Below are 20728 nucleotides of genomic sequence, written 5' to 3'. Positions count from 1 at the left end.
GTGACTGTAACTTGCAGCCCAGTCCATCGAGCAGCGGCTGATGAAGATCGATCACACAGCCATCCACCCACACTTACTTGATATGAAGATTGGCCAAGGGAAATACGAACAAGGATTTTTCCCGAAGTTGCAATCGGATGTCTTGGCAACGGGACCTACCAATAACAAGTAAGCACAGGCTTTATTTTCTGGATTTGAAAGCAGGTTTCTCATATAAAAGATTCACATCATTGGACAGTAGTCCTAATTTTGGATGGCTTCCAGCCAGTCTAATGAACCCTAGCAACTCTTCCATTTCTGGTTTGTTCAGGCTGTGATTTTGAAGTTACGGCCATAGTTTGGGTTATGTTAGAAAGTGTTAGCTCTGGTTTTGGGAAGATTCCTCAGTACTGTTTTCTGTTGAGTGGTAAGTACTGTGTCTTCTCACACGTATTTTTAGTTTTATCATTGCCATAATAACTTTAAAATTTGTTTCCTCGCTGTTTTGTACTGAATAGGATAATTTGGAAACCCAAGCCAGAATTCAGATTCTGAAAGAAATTTTGGTACTGAAGCCTCTGCATCATCGTACAGAATTAAATTTATGCCCGCTCTGTTTCTCTCTTTTCTTTAATTGTTATTACATGCCCTGAAGGTTTTTATAGCTCTCTTTCAGTTTCCACATTGGAATAACCTGGAAGAACAACTTGGTGAAGGTAGAAAGTATGTGGTTCTGTACCTGGATTACTCTTCTAAGTCTGATAGGGTTCTGTAGTGCACTTGCATATGAAGGTCGGGGTACCTATAGCTGTGGAACAGAGCATGTCATTCCATAGTTAATGTGCCTAATGTAAAATAAGAACCTGGAGCAACTAATATGCTTTATATTTATACAGTTATAAAGGAAGTGTTGTAAGTTACTTTTTTTTTCCTACCCTCAAAACCCAGGGAAGGGGGGTGGTGTTTTCTCCCCCTTCAAAAATGGAAGATTTGTGCATCAGTGATAACTGCTTCATGAAATTATTAGCTCAGGCTCTTGCTTCCAGTTTCTGTGATGGGTCAAAATGGGAGCAGAGATAAATCTGAGAGCTCCAGAAGCTATGATTGTCCAAATATTAAAGCTAGCTCTTGTTTTAGACAAGTGTATGCACACACGCTGCTCTGAGCTCCTGTGTGAGGTGCCCACTCAATTCTATTTATACACCTTTTGTGCACCCCAGTGCTAGCTAATCGCTTTTTAATAACCTACTAGGCATAAGACTTGCAAATGATAAAATAAGATATCCTTAAGCGCTAAATGTTTAAAGAATTGCAATTCTTTAAAAGAAATTAAAAAATAATAAATAAAAGGAGGAATGCATATTTCAAAGTTCCTTTGTTTGCAGTCTTCTTGCAAACGCAGACAAAAGTTTACGGGTAATGCTCCCTTAGGAATGGCGGATTTCTTCACCTTGTGGGATGCTGTGTTTAGCAGTCTGCCTCTTATCCTTATGGTGAGTTTCAGTTTTACAGTGTCAGCAACAGTGTGAGCGTGCCCAGCCTGCTCAAAGTTGCTTATATCTTCTGGCTCTATTGCAGAATCTCAGTGAATCTATGAATAAGCATCAAATTAAAAATAGTTTTCCTTATGCCTTTTGAGATGCTTTTGTTAGATTGGTACCTATTCTAAAATATGACTTTAACTCCTTGAGTGATAATTTTGATTTAAATGGCTGGTTTTGGTCTTCAAATTGCAGCATGTTTCGGAATTTGTAAGTACCAAAATCCCATTACTTACTGCAAAGCAGTGTCAAAGTGACAAATGCTTGGAATTCCTCCAGCTGTATATTGCCAAAAAGGTTTGTAATTGGAAAATCTCAAGACCATCTGTTTATATCTTTCTGCTTCCTGGCTTTTTATGTGAGCAGCTGAGAGGACTCTCTCTCTCTCATTTAAGACATGTAATTCTGCTGAATTTACACCCACGTATAAAAAAGATAGCCTTTTCATGCTCTCTGCAAATACATCATAATTCTTTTGACCACAAAATCAATTGAGGTATAGCCTTCCATTAATTTCAATTTCCCAGTGTGTGCTTCTTGGGGGTGTGTTATACTTGCATACGGGACTGGGCCGTTGTGCTTGGGGATGGGGGAAGAGAACATTTCAGCTGCATTCCCAGGCACTTCATGTGTAGCTATAGTGTGTGTTCATAAATTTAACGCAAAGGGTATTGCTATGTAGAGCAGAATTATTTTTGCAGACTTCAGTTCTACATACCAAATTTTGTCCTGAATGTTGTATTGGGGGGGGGGGGGGGGGGGGGGATCATTCCTATGTTACACTCAATGGTTGTTGGACAGTAGCAAATAAACCAATTCAAAGCTGTTTTAATGAAAACCTGTCCTCACTGCTCAGCAATCAGATTTTTATTGCTTCCCTTTCTGGACAGAAAAACTAACAAATATATAACTACAGCTCATAATGTTATCTAGCTATTCCCTTCCTGTAGCCAGGCAGAGCACTGCCTGGCTGTTACAGGGCTGTTAAATGTATTAATATATCTAAATCAGAAATATAATGCAAAGACCAAGCACTTTTAGTTTGTTTAGTCCCTGATCCTGTATGTGATCCCAGAAAACCACGTTGCCTAGACAGGCAGAAATTGTATTTGGAAGAGAAGGTGTCTGGCTCTTGTTTGCTGGGCATGGAGAGCAGGGCTTGGGGACAGAGGAAGGGTTGACAGTCATATTGGATCACTTCCACCTAAATGCAGCTGGTAACAAGTGTTGATCACATTACCATGTGTAAGTGTTAAAACACCGAAGTCTGTCACAGAAGCAAAGTCTAATAATGTTTCATCTGTCAGCCCGCGGCCGTGCTCGGCAGCGTGCTTTGCCCCGCTTCTGTCACTCTGCTGCCTCCTCCTCCCGCTGCCCCTCAAGATGTCCTCTAAAAGACCGGACAAGGGGGTGACCCGGTGCTCCTCTGGCCCCAGCCAGCGTCACACTGCTTGCTGCTCTCTCTCATCTGCTTGGTCGTTTGTGGGTTGGGAGAGCCTCCTTTTCCCTTTGCTCCTATTCTGGCCAGGCTGCAGGTGCGTGCTTGGTGGCATTAGGGCTTGTCTTTACCTCTTCCCTTGTGGTGGTAAGGAAGCGTTGACTTCTTCAGCTAAGCAAGAACTTCACTGAAAATAACTCCAAACTGCACTTTACTGAAAATAAATGAAAAGTTTAAAAGCAAACAAATGAAAAAAACCAAACAACAAAAAGCCCAAACAAACAAAAAAAATTCCCACTCTGTAACTATTGTATCCAAGTATTTCTAGAAATTAAAATAAACATTATCTTTCTGCAAAGAAAAGAGCAATTTGTCCTGGCTAACAGCAATTAAAAACAAAACAAAACAACAACAAAAAAAACGTCCCACCCAGTTTGGTCCTCTTTCCCATCAGGCAGCAATGTCCCACTTGAGGGACTCCCTCTGCACTCATCGCCTTTGGTACATCCCCCACGTCATGGGAAAACCTTCTGAATCTACACACTGCAGCTGCAGCTTCCTCTGGGTACAAAAGCGGCCCATCCACATTGCTCTAACCTTGTGAAGCAGTGGCTCCTGCAGAAGTCCTCCTAGAAAGCATCCCAGGAGAAAACAGGCTGCAGTCCCTTAGGCAGTTTGTCTGTTTATCTGGAAATGAGCAGCGGTTTCCGGAGCCTTCCTTTCCTTTTTCAAACCCCAGCCCTACGCTGTGGTTTCTACATGTTCCCCTCTTCCTTGCCTGTGTGTGTTTTCTGCCAGGCTTTTAAAATTGTAGCTGGGACTCCACTGGCTGATGCATTTGCAATGATCCAGGAAAGGAATTTGAATGACAAAAGCCAAGCTATATAAACACTTCATGGGTTTTGATTAGCTAATTGTTAGATTAGGGTGAATATGCTTACAGTGCAAAATTAAAACAATGAAACAAGCTGTGTTTTCAATCTAATTGATTACCTTGTAACTTAATTTGTACTAAGAAGCTTGATAAATGAGATTAAATATTGCAGAGGAAAACACTGATTGCACACCAAGCATGGGAATATATCTGCATTCTGGCAGCTTGTAGTGAATGCCTGCAAAGAACAACTGAACTGGTTTTTTTTTTATTTTCCTTAATTTCTTTTGGTTTTCAAAGGAAGGTTTTGCTTTGTTACACATTTACAAAATGGCTTGTGCTGATTTTGGCTGGGATAGAGTTAATTTTCTTTATAGTAGCTCATATGGGGCTATGTTTTAGATTTGTGCTAAAAACAGTGTTGCTAACACATGGATATTTTAGTTCTTGCTGAGCAGTGCTTACACAGAGTCAAGGCCTTTTCTGCTCCTCACCCCACCCCACCAGCGAGGAGGCTGGGGGTGCACAAGGAGTTGGGAGGGGACACAGCTGGGACAGCCAACCCCAACTGGCCACAGGGCTGTTCCGTACCATATGACATCATGCTCAACCTATAAAGCTGGGGGAAGAAGGAGGAAGGGGGGGGACGTTCGGAGTGATGGCGTTTGTCTTCCCAAGTAACCATTACGCGTGATGGAGCCCTGCTTTCCTGGGGATGGCTGAACACCTGCCTGCCCATGGGAAGCAGTGAATGAATTCCTTGGTTTGCTTTGCTTGCGTGCGCAGCTTTTGCTTTCCCTATTAAACCGTCTTTACCTCAACCCACGAGTTTTCTTGCTTTTACTCTTCCGATTCTCTTGCCCACCCCACCGGGGGGGAGTGAGCGAGCGGCTGGGTGGTCCTTAGTTGCTGGCTGGGGTTAAACCACAACATGGCTTAAATTATCCTTTTTTGCCTTTCTCTTTGTCTAGCCCTGTTTTTCCCACCTTCTTTATCTGCACTCCGCTTTCCTCCTTGCTTCCTCCCCTGGCCAGCCTGTTTCCTTTTTCCTGCCCCGGCCGATTCTCTCTCCTGAGCCCTCTCACTTGTATCCCAGCCTCCTGTGAGCTTCGTGCTTTTGTCTGTCTTCTGTGTCCTACCTGACCTGCAGCAATCCTCAAAGGGGGGCGCAGTCCAAGTCTTCAAGCACGGATCCTGCTATAAATGGCCTCCTAACCTCAGGCTTTAGCTAAGCCATGTGTTGTTCTTTCTTACCCATAAAGCAGATTTCAGAAGTACTTGTTTGCTTTCTCCAGGCATTTGTTCCTGTGCTGTGTTTTGCTGACATCACCACTGTGTCAGTATTTATTTGTAGAATTTGTGCATTAGGAGTGTACGAAATCGGTTCATTTTTGTGCTCCAGTTTATGGCACGACTTGTGTGGGCACTGTCCTGTGGCCTCCAGCACCAGCCCCCCCTTGAAGTTGTGAACTGCCCAGCGTTTCTCCACTTGATCCTCTGGTTCTCCTCACTTTTAAATAGGACTACTGTTTGCTTATTTGCTAACATTAATGTCATTTAATGTTCTTAAAGAAAATATGATATATGTAATGCAAAGTGGTTGCTGAATCTCTATATGATGATAGAATGCATTCTGGTCTTAATGATTTTTTTTTTTTTTTTTTTTTTTTTTTTTTTTAATGGGAAACGGTCTGTCGCTTGTACTGAGTGCTTCATATTTTATGTGGTTTTTCTACCTCCCTACATGTTGGGTACTGTTTTAAGGCTGGCTGTCTTTAATGAAGCTTTTTTTTTTTTTTTTAATCAAGCCAAGCAATTGCATTTTCAAGTAGTATAAAGTAGCATCTCTGTAGTGCATCTAAATCAGTGAGAAATGAGTCAGCAATGAGCCATCCACACAACGCTGATGTTATTTAAACTTAGCAAGTAGTAAAAGCTCACCTTTTAAGTATGAAAAATCTGAAACAAGCGGTTACTATACATTAGGTAACCTAATACAGCAAACCACTGACAAGTGCAATGACAATATTAACTACTTGTATTCAAATACATTCATTTTCAAGAATAAAGTGTGACTGAATTTGACAATCTGTGCTTAAAAATTGTTCTTGAAATAGGAACTATGGGCTATGGGGACTTGGAGCCTGATGGGTGAGCCTCCTGCGTGCTGATCCTCCGCTCAACTGGTGCGAGGCAGTAAAAGGGCAATTAACTTACTTCAGCTAATATATGATTTTAAAATAGCTCTGCAGGATTAAAGTTCACAGGGAAAATGTGTGTTGAATCCTTGCATCCTCTATTCTATTTGCTCTCCCTTGAAGAGTGTTACTGTCTCAAGGGAGTTTGCAAACTAAATACCACTTAGGACAGTGGTTTGTCAGGGCTTAAGGGGTGATGCTGGAAAATGGCTACCACTGTTCCTTGCAGAGGATGGCAGTTGTGGGTACCACCCTTTTAAATCACTTCTTTTCATATAATCTGACAAGACAGCCTGCCAGTGCAAGACCACTCTCTGCAAGCCATTTTGTTCATTTTTGTCCACTCAGTCAGCAGTTGAGAAGCTTTCCTGTTCAGTCCTACAGCAGAGACGGAAAAGGTGATTAGTCTCTATTTGAGCCTTTGTTCTCCTTACCATGGAGCAGTGCGTGCAGAGCAGATTCACAAGGCGGAATCCCTCCCGTCAGCCCATTCGTGATCAGGTGGAGCTTGGTTTCGACCTCCCTTATCATTTGTTCGGTCCGACGTGTATTTGACATGGAATCTCTGTGTAGTCCCATGCAAACTACTTCTGAGCCCAAGCAGATGACATGTGCAGTCTGTGTGTATTTAATGTGTGCAGGCTGCATACATGCTTTAGGGGGATTTGGTGGAGGGTGTAATACAGCTATGTGCTGATTTGTGTGTGAATACAGAAATGCAGTCAGATAACTCCTCTGATGGAAGTATATGGGTAAAAGGGGTATTGTCATGATTTGCAGACCTAAATAGCAGTCTGCCTCAGAAGATGGTCTATATGAGGAGATTTAGCTTCTGTCCTATAGACAAGTGCATTTTTCTCCTTCCTTCGTTCTTTGTTATCACTGTAACTAGATTGTAAATTTACGACAGTGCTTTTCATGGTGATGGCAATATTGGTTAAATCAGTCTGTGAATGAAGTTGCGTTGCGTTCTTGTTCTCCAGCAGCAGTACTGCAGTATATATCCTGCCCATTACACCCATGTCTGGTTTGGGTAGACATCATTTCTTCGTTTCTCTATGGTGCTTTAAAAAGATGGGCAGGGCAGGGTGGGGGGAGGTAAGGGAAGAGAGAGATGTAGGTATGATTGCAGTACAGCATGGCCAGTCCCTGGTATGAGGCTGCTGTTTTGCTAGATTGGCTTCTGACATCAAAGATAGCTTTGATGCTATCTTACCGTTTTTATTATAGAAATTAAGCATCACAGGTTAAGTGTCATCTTTTCCAAGTGTCACCTTTACATTTCGTCCAACCTCTGCAAACCTAGTCCTATGCTTGTTGGGTCTAATTTGATATTAAGCAATACTGACTTCACTGTCTTGATGTTAAAAGGATTTTAGTTGGTGGTGTCTTCATTTCATTTCTCTATATTGAACAAAGCACAGTCTTCCCTGGTCCCTCCTCTGAAATGTCACTGCTTTTTTGCAGTCCCTAGAGGTGAAGAGCATTCATCTTTGGACGTGGGAGTTACATATGGGCAGACTACCGAAATGAGCCTTCTCTCCCTTCTCCACATAAGCAGCTTGTCCCTGGGCTCTCCGCAGCACAGCGCCCGAGCTGCGGCTGCTTCCTCCCCAGAGACTTGGTGCTCGTAGCAACGCCTCCGCTGTGAGGAATAAATGAAATATGCCAGTAGTCCATGCTCATGGCTCTACAGGCAAAAAATAAAGGGGAGAGGGCATTTTTTGGGTCAGGGAGTACTCGGGCAACACCTAGGCTGGGCGGCAGCGCTGTGTGTGCTCCCAGGTGCCAGGCGGCGTGGGGCTCGTCCTCCCAAGGCAGGGACCAGCCAGGAGGCCGTCGTCTCCTCTGGCATCCGCTCCACGGGGACACAGGTGGTAGTGGTTTAGCTGAAAAGCCCACAAGTAACGGCTGGAAACAAGCAGGCGCTTGCCCTTGGGCACAGCTTTCCTCGCTGCTTCAGCAGCGCCAGGGCCGAGGTGTGAATAAGGCAGCAGCTGATGGCAGGGCCAGGAGAGGCACCCGCATGGGATTTTGGCAGCCCAAGGGAGGTGGTGTGGCCACTGGGGAGGGCTTTTGCCCCCTCTTAGAATCACTTTGAGTGACCAAAGGGAGAGGAGGAGTAATTTAAAACACAATCTCTGCTCGTGAGAGAGGAGGGAATGGTTATTGAAATATTGAAGCATTATTTTGGGAAAATTCTATGTGGCCCAGTAAAGAATAAGCTTTAAAAGATTTAGCTGCTTAATCCTGCTTATCTGCTGTTATGTCTTCACAAAATGTCCTGGAGAGATTCAGAGCAGCATCCGAATGCACAGACCTCACACAGTGTCCTGGCAGCCCCCTCCTCCCTAGCTTAGAGGTTGGGGAAGAGGGACTGTGCAGCTCGCTGCGTGTGTAATTGCTCCAGCTACTCAGCAGCAGTCCTTTTTTCATAAATGTCCAATGATCTTTACGTTTGTATGCTGAAAATGTTCAAATAGTTCTGATGAATAATCTGGAGAATGGTCTGTGCCTTCTCCCAGATGGAGTACAGGGCTGGAATTAACTGAAAATGCTTTAATGATGGTGTATTACTTGTAATTATTCTGTGGCTTTCATTCCGCTTTCGCCTTCGGTGAGACGTGTTCCCTCAAAGGACACTTGTAGCAATTCTTAAATCTTCCAGTAACTGCAGAAATGCAGGTGGAGAGGGATCAAACCTTTGTCAGCAGAAAAATACGGTATGGATAATAGTTGATCTATAACTTAACTTTCCAATGTATTATTGACATTCAATTGAGTGAAATGTAAGCATGGTACTATCTTGCAGTATATGGAAGGTCTCCAGAGCCAGGTAGCTAAAGTCACTTCTACGTCTGCTATCCTCTGTTCGAGGAGGTGGTTTTTCTGCTGCATTCCTACTTTTTGAGATTATTAAAATGTAGGATTTTATTTCCCCCCTCTCAGTCATCTAATGAGGCATTGGGTGTTGCTTCTGAAAAAAAATGTGGTGACTTATTGAAGTTACAGGCTGTATATTTTTAAGACTTCTGAGGAGGTGCAAAGACACTTATGTCAGTAATGTATTCCTCTGAGAAGGTATCGGCGTTTACTATGCAGACACCTATTGGGCTGTTTCGTTTAGTTGCTAGAGACTTGAGGCTACATTGCTTTAAAAATAAATTTCTTGTGGTATGGGGTGGCAAGGTGCTGAACTGTAGTTGCATGCAGACCCAGATGTTTATTTCTTCCTTTGTACTTGTTTTCTTGACATTATTTGTGAGGTAGGAATGGACTTCAATTTGATCATAAAAACTGTAGTTCCTGTGACTTTTTTCCCTTTTTACCTGTGCAGTTAGCCAAAATTTGGTCTTTGGTTGCCTCACTGGAAGAATTGGTGGAGACAGTTAGGTACACATATGCAAAGTCTTTCTCTTTGGAAACAGGAGGGTTCAGTTTCCCGGGGTCACATCCCTGCACTTCTCTTGGGTCAGGTTCCCCTCCCTGCGCATCCCCAACGGCTTGCTGGACGTGTCAGCAAGGGTTTCCTCCTCCAGGCATGCATCTGCCTATGTGTCGCCAGCTGAAACTCTTTGCCCAAATAGTTCAGATCCCAGATCCTATTTTTATATGCTCCTGTTTTGGGTGCACCCAGAAATAGATGGGGTTGGGATCTGGAGACTGCTGTCCTCGCCAATACTACCTGTGTGGAGGGGCTTACTGAGCATACCCTTCTGTCTTTGATGTGGGCATTCCTAGGTTTCCCTCTGCATAGATCTATCAAAGGCAAAGAACCCAAATCCCCAGGGGCTCTGCCTGTTGATCACAGCTCCTGTAGGAAAAGCCATCTCACAGCAGTCGTTCTGGCGTGGTGCCTGGCATGGACACTTCAGTCTGGAGTAGAGGGGCCAGGATGAAGACAGGTTTTGGAGGGTCCCTTTGACTCAAGTACTGAGGTTGGGGAGTGTGAGATGGTGTTTTCTTGGTGTTTTTTTTTTTTTTAATTTTTATTTCTTTTTTTCTTCCAGATTTAGGTTATCCCTTCAAATTCTGCCAGGCACTTTCCTTCCGTAGGTAGAGCCTTATTCATACATCCCGCCAGGCACCGGAGCTGGAGCACTGCCCTGGACAGGCTTTGTGTTCTGCTTTGCCTTGGTTTTGCTCTTTAACTTCTGAGTGCAGGAGAGAAGCAGAACAGATGACTTCAAGAAGCAACTGAAAGGCTGTACATGTAAAGGCTTTTTTGGTTTTTTTTTTTACTCTATTTGAAAGATATTTTAATAAACACAACCACAGTAATTAAGTAATATCATTCTGAAGATGTAGCCTTCGTGTGCATTTAGATACTTATTTTTAATGCTTGATAGGTTGTTTTATACAGTGTTATTTCAGCTTTCTTTTATAAATAATGCATTAACTTATTTATTCTCTGCACTAGTTGAGCATTTTTGTTTTCAAGGATTTGACAGAAGGCTACGGTATTGTTAGAAACCCTACAATCAGACTAGAAATCCCTTGGGACAGAGTTATCTTGTTTTGTGTTTTGCTATAGTATCTAGCACAAAGGAGTTTGGACACTTGGGAGCTTTAAGGTTGCTCAGTTTCAAACCTGGTTACCAAGCGGCTGCTTTCAGGCAACAGCTTCAGATGAGGAAAAAATTCAGCTGGGCATATATGAACATATAGCAAAAATTACAGGCTTTCTGTGGTATTTAGAAACCCGATGCAAAAAAACACATGGTGAAGATGATAGCAACATGATTAACCCCAGGAAGTCAATATTGTTTATAACCTTTAAACATACGTGCACCCAATATCACAGTAGTTACTATCGCAGTGATGAGGTTCTCTGAAATAATTCCTGGAAGTACCACAGAAAGTGGAGAAAGGAGAAGTACCACCTCTCACAAAAGAGGAGAATTTCAGAAGTTGTTACTTAAAATACATCGTTGTATTTTGGTTGTTCCTACAGACACCATTTTTACCAAACTTCAGCAAATGCAGCAAACAGTGCTGTTGGGTAACCAAGTACAACGTTTTTCCTGGTGGTGGCATCAATGATCTGCATTTTGGGTAACACAGCAGCTCTCACTGGAGACCCTGGCAGGCAGCGGGCACATTTGCACCAGGGCTGTCATCCCCTGGGTGCGCGCTGGCCCGTCACCCGCCAGGCGGTTTCCCACGGGGAGGTCAGGCGCCAGCTTGCACCCGCATCTATTGCGATGTCCAAGTTTGCACTTTCGCTTCTCCCGCTGCAGACCCGTCGGATGTCCTCTGGCTCCCGACCCAGGCTTTCCCTCCCAATATTTTCTACTCACGAGTATCTTCCCTCTCTCTGACTTTCCAGCCGCTGGGCCAGTCGCAGCACGACCACGCAGCGGAGGAAAGACCGCCTGCGGCAGCACTCGGAACACATCGGGCTGGACAACGATTTGAGGGAGGTAGGTGGCATCATCTGCGGGCGGCACGAGCTTCTGATCCAGGAGATGCAATTTAGACAAACGATGTGTTGTTACTTCGGGCAGTTTTGTTGCTAGCGTAAGGTTTGTGTGGGTCTCTGCAGCCATTTCATTTAGACGCTGCTTGTCACAGATGCCTGTATGTGTTGCACAACTTCAAAACACACAACAGAAATAAAATGCTTTTATTATTTTGGAATAAGATAACCCCTTTGTCATCAGGGAAATGGCTTATTTGCTGATATAGACCCCAGTGGTGTAACTGCATGCAGAGAGCAGAGCCCTGGTGCCTGCCTGGTTGCAGCTGCCAAGCTCTGGCCAGAGTGAAGGTCTCTGCAAAAGTCAAGTCCTTGAATAAATGTCAGCACTGTAGAGGTGAATAAGGCAGGACTTTTTTCTTTTTTAAAGGGATTTTTTTCTCTCTCTCTTACGTAGATTCCTGACATGAGTAAGCCTATTTGAAAGGTTAAGACTTCGGGGCCTTTTTATGCCTAAAGCTTGGAAACTCCCATGCATCTTGTAAATGTCAGTCACATAAACACATTTCTTTCCCGTCTTTTCAGTTTCTCATCCTTCATTAAATATTTCCTGCCATATTTTCCATTGATGTCCCTGTGCTTCTTTTGTATGTCACTAGCAAAAATAAAACATTCATGCTGTTTTGTGGTAAATCTTGTTGAATAATGTCGGCCAGCACTGGCATCTGCACTCCGAAAGAACCCAAATGGATGAGTGGACTCTTGAACTGCAGATTCGAACGATGTTTCATGGAAACACAGCAAAACAGCACTTGTACATGTTTGTTGCTATTTTTGCTAACGTGGCTTTGCAAGTATGTTTTAAACATTGCCTCGTGTGTATATCTCAGCAGAGCCTTTTCAATACTTTGTCATGTATTTACTTTCTTCTTTTTTTGGCTGTGGATCATATGCATGCTTCTTTTGCTTTGTCTCCTCTTTCTTTCTGGCTATTCTGCCATTGGGGCATCTGCCTCCTCTTAGCCATCCGAGGAGCTTTTGCTTCGTCAGAACTCAATGGCCTTCTGGGAGTGGGATCAGGGACCACCCCCTCCTGCACGGCCTCCTAAAAAATCCTTCTCTGAATGCTGCCTGGTATGTTTTAGTTTTTCTTGTTGAAAGCTGCTTTTGAGATGTTGTTAGCGTGAGGAACCACTGTCTTCGCTGCATCTCAAACCTCTCCCTTTCTCGTAGAGTAGGAGCACGTCCCTGTAGCACTTGGAAGTGCGGTTATAATCGGAAAAGTAGCTGGAAATCAGCTCTAGGCTTCCACACCGGCTCCCTGGCAAACATGACAGCTCCACGGCTGAAAGACGAGAATTTTGTTTTGCTTCGTTTTTTCCCATGTTGCTCACCTGTTATTTCAGCTTAGGGTGTCAAATCCAAAAAGCATTGCTTTCTGACCGCTCGATTGTCGCATCCCAGTGTGGAAGAAGGTGGTGGTGCATGGATGCTGATGAACAGGCAAAGAGCAATCAATTGGATCTTTCATCCCACCCTTACTCTTCTCTTCAACTTAGAAGAGTTAATAATTTTTTATTTTTTATTTTAGTATAATAACAAAACATACAATGAATAAAGTAAGGTTATCCATGTTTTGTACTCTTCAGACTATAACCGCACTTTGCATTTTATTTATCCCTTTACATTTAAAAAGAAATATTAGATTTCCTAATTATATATTCCCTGTATTCCTTTTTCACTGTTTTCGTTGCTAATTTTTGCACTGAGTTAGATGAAGTCACTTGTGAGATTGCTTGCTGAACAACACACTTTCATCATCTGTGATTTTTTTTTTTTTTTTTTTTTTCATTCCCACATGCAGTTTTTCAACTATTTTTAAGTCCTTACAGTATCGGTGAAACTGTAATTACCTGGCTGAGCACTTTTGTTGAACACAGCTTTCCGTGACAGAACCTGATGTTCTTGTCTGACCTGTGGGACTAATATTAAGTGGTTCGTGTCTGAATTTTGTATTGAAAAAATCCGAATGTGTCAGAAAAACTGTAATCCCCCACTACAAAAAAAAAAGTGAGCAATTCCAATTAACTTCAATGTGTTTGGCTTTTGCTAAATAAATTATTTTCTCCCCAGATAGAAAGCTCTGAGAACACAGCAGCCGCGGTTTCCTCTCAGTTCCCCGGAAAACGCAGCCAGCAGCAGTGCTAAGTCACTGGAGGGGTGCGATCCGCTCCTCTCGGGGGAAGAGCGGTCGTTGTCACCTACTGCCCGCCAAAGAGGCAGCATTAACGGGATAAAAATACACTATGGAAACGGAGCAGTCCCACACCAGGCTATGAGCGCTGTGCTTCAAGACTCTCTTATTTGGCAACATTCTATTATTTTACTCTTTTTAACAAAAACTTTATGAATAATGCTTGGGCAACTTTTCGATAGGCTTCATATTTGCACACCTAAAGGCAGCCAACTTAGCTTTGCTCAGCGTGTAGCCCTCTCACTGATGTTGGGGGCAGATGACACACTGTTGATTGATTTGAGGTTTTTCCTTTACAAAAAAAAAAGGCAACAATAAAAAAAGCCCTGAACAATACGGCAATGGAGCAGGAAGGTTTAAAAGTCTTTTGCTATAGCTTGGATCCTTTTTTTAAAGAGCATACCAATTTTTGTCCATACTTCTCAATTACCATCCCACAGTAAAAACATCAATGATCCTAAATGTCAGTTTTGTTTAAAATGAGCTTCACTTGTAATTAAGAAGTTAGTTGAGAATAAAATCAAGTCTGATTTTTCCCACATAAACTATCCAGATGAAAAGTAATGGATGAAATCTTTCTCCTTCACTAAATGTGTTTCTGCTTCTTGCAATTTATTTTCAAAGGTTTTTTTTCAATTCATGTATAGTCTGGTCATAAATTGGACAAATGGCTTTTAATTATTTTTTTTTAAAGTGAAAATCAAATAACAATAGAAAGAAACTTTACTTGGTATTTTTACTTTATTGCTGAATGAAGGTATCGCACTTTTATTCACTTGCTGTGGCTAACTCCATGCTAGTGGCTAACGGCACAGTTCACTAGCTAACACTGACTGTTTCGATTCCATGCAGGAAAATATCTTGCTTTTTCTCTTGTCAAAAGGGAGCATTCCACTTCTCCAGCCTGACACCTAAGCATCAAACAAGTCATGATGTTGTTCCTAGATTAACACTAGTTCATTCCTTTTCACCAGCATTTGCTTGCCTAGGATTAGGACGAGGAGAATCCCTCTGACTTGTAATATCTAAAATTATTCTGTTTATTTTTAGAAATACATGCAGGAGGCGAGGAGTTTAGGAAAAAATTTGAGGCAGCCCAAACTCTCAGACCTCTCTCCAGCTGTGATTGCACAGACCAACTGGAAATTTGTGGAAGGGCTACTGAAGGAATGTCGCATGAAGGTAGGTCCTCCCACTTCCCACCACCTGCTCCGTCCTTGCTTACACCGAGCCTAAACAACACCTGTAAAGGGTTTCCTGAAAGTCCTTCACAGCTGGCATGCCGTTGGTCTGTTGGTGTAATAGGCTATTGCAGGGTGGGTGTTCCTTTAGTGTTACGCTTTTCAACCACTAGAAAAGAAACAAACATATGACCGCTCTTCTCTTTATGCAAAGTTGGTGACACAAGTAAAAGGGACAGGAGGGAGAATCAGCAGGATCAGACATCTTAGGGAGGATTTCCTTTAACTGCTCATATGTAAATACATCCTAAACATAATGGGCTTGAGACCCACAGTCAAAAAAGGAAGCATTCAGCATGTGCGACTGTTGTGCGTGATGTTTATGCAGAGCAAATGAAGTATAGCAGTTTCTAATATTAAAGAAGCTTTTGTAGCCATGGAAATATAATTTCTTTGTGTCTTTGTGTCAGTTGCAGTTGGTGGTATACTGTATTACCTGAGTTTTAAACTTTAATAGCTGTAACAAGAAGAAAAACAGATACTGAGTAAGACCGAAAATGTATCTATCTAGCTCTGTACTCTGGTTTTGATACAGGTCGGTAATAGATCAACAGTGTAGGAATAGGGCAGTAGATAAAGGGTATAGAAATAGGACAGTATGGAGCAATCATGCAAACTTTTTTTTTTTTTTAATTATTCTTTTTAATTTACAATCTCTGTAAAGAGATTTGAAGTTTCTTTGGTCAGGCCATTAGCGATGGTTTCTAGATTAAGCATGTTTAAGTAAACTCAGCTATAAATTTTGTTCCTTGTTGGATAACATTCTTAGAAACCTTTGGGGATTTTTTTTTTTTTTTTTTTAAAAGACTAAACGCATGTTGGTAGAGAAGATGGGCCATGAAGCAGTCGAACTGGGACATGGAGAAGCCAACATAACAGGTCTGGAGGAAAATACATTGATTGCTAGTCTCTGTGATTTGCTAGAAAGAATCTGGAGCCATGGTCTGCAGGTCAAGCAGGTTGGTAACTGGAAACTCAGGATTTTGTGCATACAGTACTCTAGCAAATACTGAATGCCATCTCTACCATTTAAATGGCTACTCAGTGGTGTCATTCCAATGTCAAGTGGGATGTATCTTTGGAATCAGAGTCCCTGGTTCATATCTTGTGAGGTCTTGGGGGGTTTTTGTGGGTTTTGTTTGCTTGTTGGGGTTTTTTTGAGAGGTGTCTCTGGGAATTGCAATGATGTTGTCAAAAAGCTGTTTGGTTTCTTCTCTTTCAACCTTTGAAAGGGAAACTCAGGGAGAGGACAAAGAAACAAGGTGGGTGGTGTGACTGCTAGGTCAGTGGGATGGCCCTCTCCTCTTCCTGAGGTCTCATGGCCCAAGAGAGAAGGATTGACTCTCACCACTGAACTTTTGGCCCACTGAAATGCCATCCCATTATTTCACCATGTTCACTGGCCTCTTTTGCCTCATTTATTTAAAGCTACATACTACATATCCAATTTTCAGGGGAAATCTGCTTTGTGGTCCCATTTACTTCAGTACCAGGAGAGAGAAGAGAAGCAAGAGCATAGTGCAGAGTCCCCAGGTGAGTACTCAGCAGTTGACTCCATGAAGGGTCCATCACAGCAAGTGAACTCAAGCCTGGGAGGAACAGTGTAACCACATGAAACTCAGGCAGGATTTTCGGTGTATTTGCTTGCTAATATCACGTTTACATTTTGAGACCTTTTATAATCATTATGAAGATGCCTCGATGCCTGGGCAAAGTAGGTTGACATCGTTGGAGGTAAATGAACATATTTATTACCCCTGTCTAGAAAATCACTCAATGCCTGTTTGCTACCTTCATTCCCTTTTAATCAGCATTGAGTGAGGTGTGAGAAGCAGTGCTTCTGCAAGAGATGATTTCTGAAGTAACTGAAGGTGTGGAGCTGTGGCTAAGACAGCTGACGTTTTTCGTTCAGTGAGCATAATCTGTCTCTCAAATCCCAGTGTGAATAACTCCGTGTTCAATAAATATTTATACTGGTGGACTGTACGATTAAGAAGTTGTGTAATTAATCTCTATCCATCAGTCCAGGTGCTCAGTTTATGCTTTGGTTTGGCCCTTTACAATCACTAAATTACTTCTGTGTTGTGGGAGAGGTTGGTTTTCTGATGACCTTGAGATCTCCCTGCCCACAGGCTGCTGCTGGGTATTGTAGTAAAAGTCTCTGAACTTTAGTGGGTCATCTTCCAAGGACTCTGCAATCCTCCAGATCCTGCAGATGGGAACTTGTATGATCAGTCCTCAAAGACACGTCTATGGACAAACTAGTCTCGGTCATGAAAAGACTTTTTAATAAGCTTCAATGAGTAATGCAGTGAGCAATCTGGCTGGCAGGCACAAATTCCTGAGAGCAAAATGTGTCACCACAAAGCAGTTTGATCAGAGTAGCGGAGCACAGAAATGCGTGGCATTCTCAGCATTGAATATGCTACTGTAGCTTAATTTTTATCATGTCCTTCTCAGTTGTGAGCTTTCCATAAAAATATGTTACCAATAAAACTCATTGTCGTACAGATTTATGTTAATGTATTTCACGTATGAAAAAGGAAGCTAAATCTGAGTTCAGTGCTGGATTAAGGAAGGAATAGGTAACGTGTTAAGCATTTTTCATTTTGTCTGCTTCTACATTTCCAGGATAGAGTTAATGATAATGCACAGAAACGTTGCAGTTACCAGCGACTTAAGACTGTTTTCAGCTGTATGTAAAACAAATGCATTGCAGGCGATTACTGTAATTTTGTATTAACTTCATATATTTTCTCCATTGCAGTTGCTGTTGGAACAGAAAGACGAAAGTCTGATACAGGAATTACTCTGCCTACTTTGAGGGTTTCCCTGATACAAGATATGAGGTACACAGTTTCCTAAAGCATTAATTGTGGTTTAAATTGTGTAGCATAAGGTAAAGACCCTCACTGGCTTTGGGTTTACAAAGGCTAAGCAGAATTAAACCTTCTCCTTAGCCCACATTCAAATCTACAAAGTGTTGCCTTTTTAATTTACAAAACTTTTTTGCATGTTTACTTGATTTATTTTAGCTAAAAGACAATGAAAAACACAAGTTTTACTGGGGTTTTTGTTTTCCCCAGGGAGTTGTTCTAGCATTAAAGCCAACTTCTACAAATAACAGCAGATATGTTGAATTCCTTGGTACTTTGAGTTTGTTTCTTTTTGTTTCTTTTAAATTATTGAGCAAGCCAGTACAGTTGGTAGATAGAGCAAAGGGATATAACCTGCTCGCAATGCCTGAGCAATAGTCTTTCTTTTCAATTAGCATTTTATGACAAATAGTAATAAATGTACAAATTTAGGCATGTAATCAAACCTAGTATTTGGGTGAGTTTAAAGTTGGAATGTGAAGTAAGGGCAGGTGCTCTGTAGGAGATCACAGCCTGGCTCTGGAGAGCTTTTTAGGAAGCATTGGTTGGGAACTGGAGGGATTACAGAGTAAGAAGAGGTGGGGGCTGGTGTGACAGCACCAGGCAGTTGGTCTTCAGGGCAGCTCCTTGACCAGCCACTGCCAGGTCAAGCCACAGTTGCGACACTTCACTTGGTATGGCTAAGCATTGCAGTGGGGTAAAAGCACCAAGAGAAGAGGAGAGGAGTAATGCAATAATGCTCCCCTGTAGAGAGCTGCTAGCAATTGCTAGCAATTTAATGTGTGAGAGAACATGAGCATTGTTTCTTGTAATGCCATGTCCTTCTTCCATGTAAAAATAAGGCACAAAAATCTTACGGTAAAAATAAGATTAGTTGTAGTTAGGTCACAAAAACATGATTACAGTGATGTGATTTTTACCATGTGTGTTATTACAGGTATTTTTTTTTTCTGATGTGAGATCCCACAGATTAGTCAGAATTTTCTGAAAGAAAATGACTGTACTTCCCACCTGCAGTGTGCAACCTTTTTGTTTGATGCTATGTAGTTTGAGTCTTGTGCTCTGATTTCAAAGAATATGACATGCCACATAAGGCTAAAACAACATGTGAAACAGGGAGGGAGACTCTATACAGTGTAATTAGGAGTATAATGGCAAGAGGTCATTTTGAACACGTGTCTGTCATTTTAGCAGCCCTCTCATGGGACGTGGCAGCTATTTACTTAATTCAGTCCTGTGAGGCTGACGGGCATGTAGGGGGTTGGTCTGAGGAAAGGATGAAGGAGGATCTGGAGCAGAAACTCGCGTGCTGGGGGGGGATTGCCAACAGAGGCGGCTGCGTGTGCTCGCTGCTGCGTGTGCTCGCTGCTGCGTGCATGGGTTTTGTCTTCTGCATGCTTCCACTTGGGTAATGAAAGCCCGGCACAGATCTGAGCTCTCTTGCTTGAATCACAAGAGTGTTTCCGCTGCTTTTCAGAGAAAAAGTACAGAAGCAGAACACTACTTTTTGTTAATATCTTGGGTATTCGTGATTGTCCTCAAACATGTCTGGTCATAGAAAATGCTGGGCAGATGGTGAGTTGAATTTGTCATCCGTAATCTCATGGCATACTTTCTCCTGCTTGGAAGGAATGCTGCTTAGTATTTGTTTGCATACACAGATTTATGCTGAAGTTAGAAGGATGGGTAATTGTTAAATTGCCGGGGTTGCAGTGCTAACTGAACTAATGGCTAGAGGATTAAGCATTGCCTTAAGCACAGCTTGTTTTTGATGGCTCATGCGAGGTTATGTAAACAATTTAAAAAGCAGGGCTGAATCACAGTCATACTCTGAATGTGCAATGAGCCTGTGCTACAGGTAACGTGGTCTGTCCTCTGCCTCCCTTGCAAAGCCAGGCATCTTTGATGTGGTAAGGAAGATGCTCAAGATGTTTATTTTTGTTCTCTGCATGGAGAGTCTCTGCACAAGTGTGTTTGGGGTATGCCCTTCAGCCTTTCCCCTGGGCGAGGATCTGCAGCTTCTCTCCCACCCCTCTTCCAGCTCCCTGGCAGACTCCTGCTGCAGCTTGCCTCCTGCATGGGCTCACCCCTCGGGCACATCACTGCACGTCCAGCCGGACCAGTCAGTGCCAAGACAACTCCCTGAAACCTTTGGGCCAGCTGGGTTCAAGTTTCGGGTCCTTCCCCTTCGGGCAAGCTCTTCCTTGCTACCAGTGCTTGCTTTCATGCCTGTGTTTTGCCTCCCCCCCTGCAGGGAGCTTGCAGCAGAGGATGCAAGCCCTGGGCGCTGGGCCCACAGCAGTGATGCTTAACCTGCTGCAGTCAAAAGAAGCTGGGTTAGCAAAGACGGGATCCGCTAGTACGGCTTGGCTCATTTCTGACTGCGCTGGGATCGGGAGCGTTCACACCGTCCTCGGGAGCATGGCGATACTGAGCAGCTGTAACCTCTTCTGTCAGCACAGCTGTTTGCAGAGGGAATGTCTCACCATACCCTAGGCTTACGTTTGACAGGGGAAATAGATTTTTCTTTATTACTAATGGGATTAAAAGCAAGTCCCAGCCTAGGGAGTTGCACTGAAATTGCTGTTCAGTGCCCTGAGAAGAGTTTGCTGTGTGGTGGTGAGCATACAGTGCTTACACTTAGGTCACTGATAAAAATAGAGCTGTTCTGACTCTCACAACAGAGCAAAATAAATTTGAGTTCCTGAATGCTCTGTTCTGTTACACTCTGCTTTTGCTGACAAGAAGATTGATTACTGAATCTTTTTAATGTTTCTGGCAAGCTGCGTGGTTGCAGATCCTTATTTTTCCCAAATGCACAATTAATGCCAATCTGGTCTGAACCAGAAACAGGTAATGAAGAGGTACAGAGCATGCATGGAATAAGGTTGAGTCCATCTGTACTTGA

General features: G+C 42.8%; 1 protein-coding gene across 4 annotated transcripts in view; it reads left to right on the top strand.

Annotated features, from left to right (window-relative positions):
- Positions 1-20728, top strand: part of DENND5B (DENN domain containing 5B) — a gene marked incomplete at its 5' end in the record, with an annotated part of 114674 nt that overhangs the window by 80736 nt on the left and 13210 nt on the right. For 2 of the 4 annotated variants that reach the window (XM_082308771.1, XM_082308770.1), the window contains 7 exons: positions 18-168; positions 11360-11453; positions 12473-12583; positions 14754-14885; positions 15751-15903; positions 16399-16477; positions 17712-17793. In XM_082308771.1, coding sequence (XP_082164897.1) covers positions 18-168; positions 11360-11453; positions 12473-12583; positions 14754-14885; positions 15751-15903; positions 16399-16477; positions 17712-17793 — 802 coding nt within the window. The remainder of the gene's footprint in view (positions 1-17; positions 169-11359; positions 11454-12472; positions 12584-14753; positions 14886-15750; positions 15904-16398; positions 16478-17711; positions 17794-20728) is intronic. The other 2 variants (XM_082308773.1, XM_082308772.1) reach the window with 1 other exon arrangement.

Source organism: Platalea leucorodia (genome assembly GCF_965183815.1).
Source record: "Platalea leucorodia genome assembly, chromosome: 4".
Classification (NCBI taxonomy): domain Eukaryota; kingdom Metazoa; phylum Chordata; class Aves; order Pelecaniformes; family Threskiornithidae; genus Platalea; species Platalea leucorodia.
Note: the sequence above shows the minus strand (reverse complement) of the source record. Positions and strands in the feature narration are given on the sequence as shown.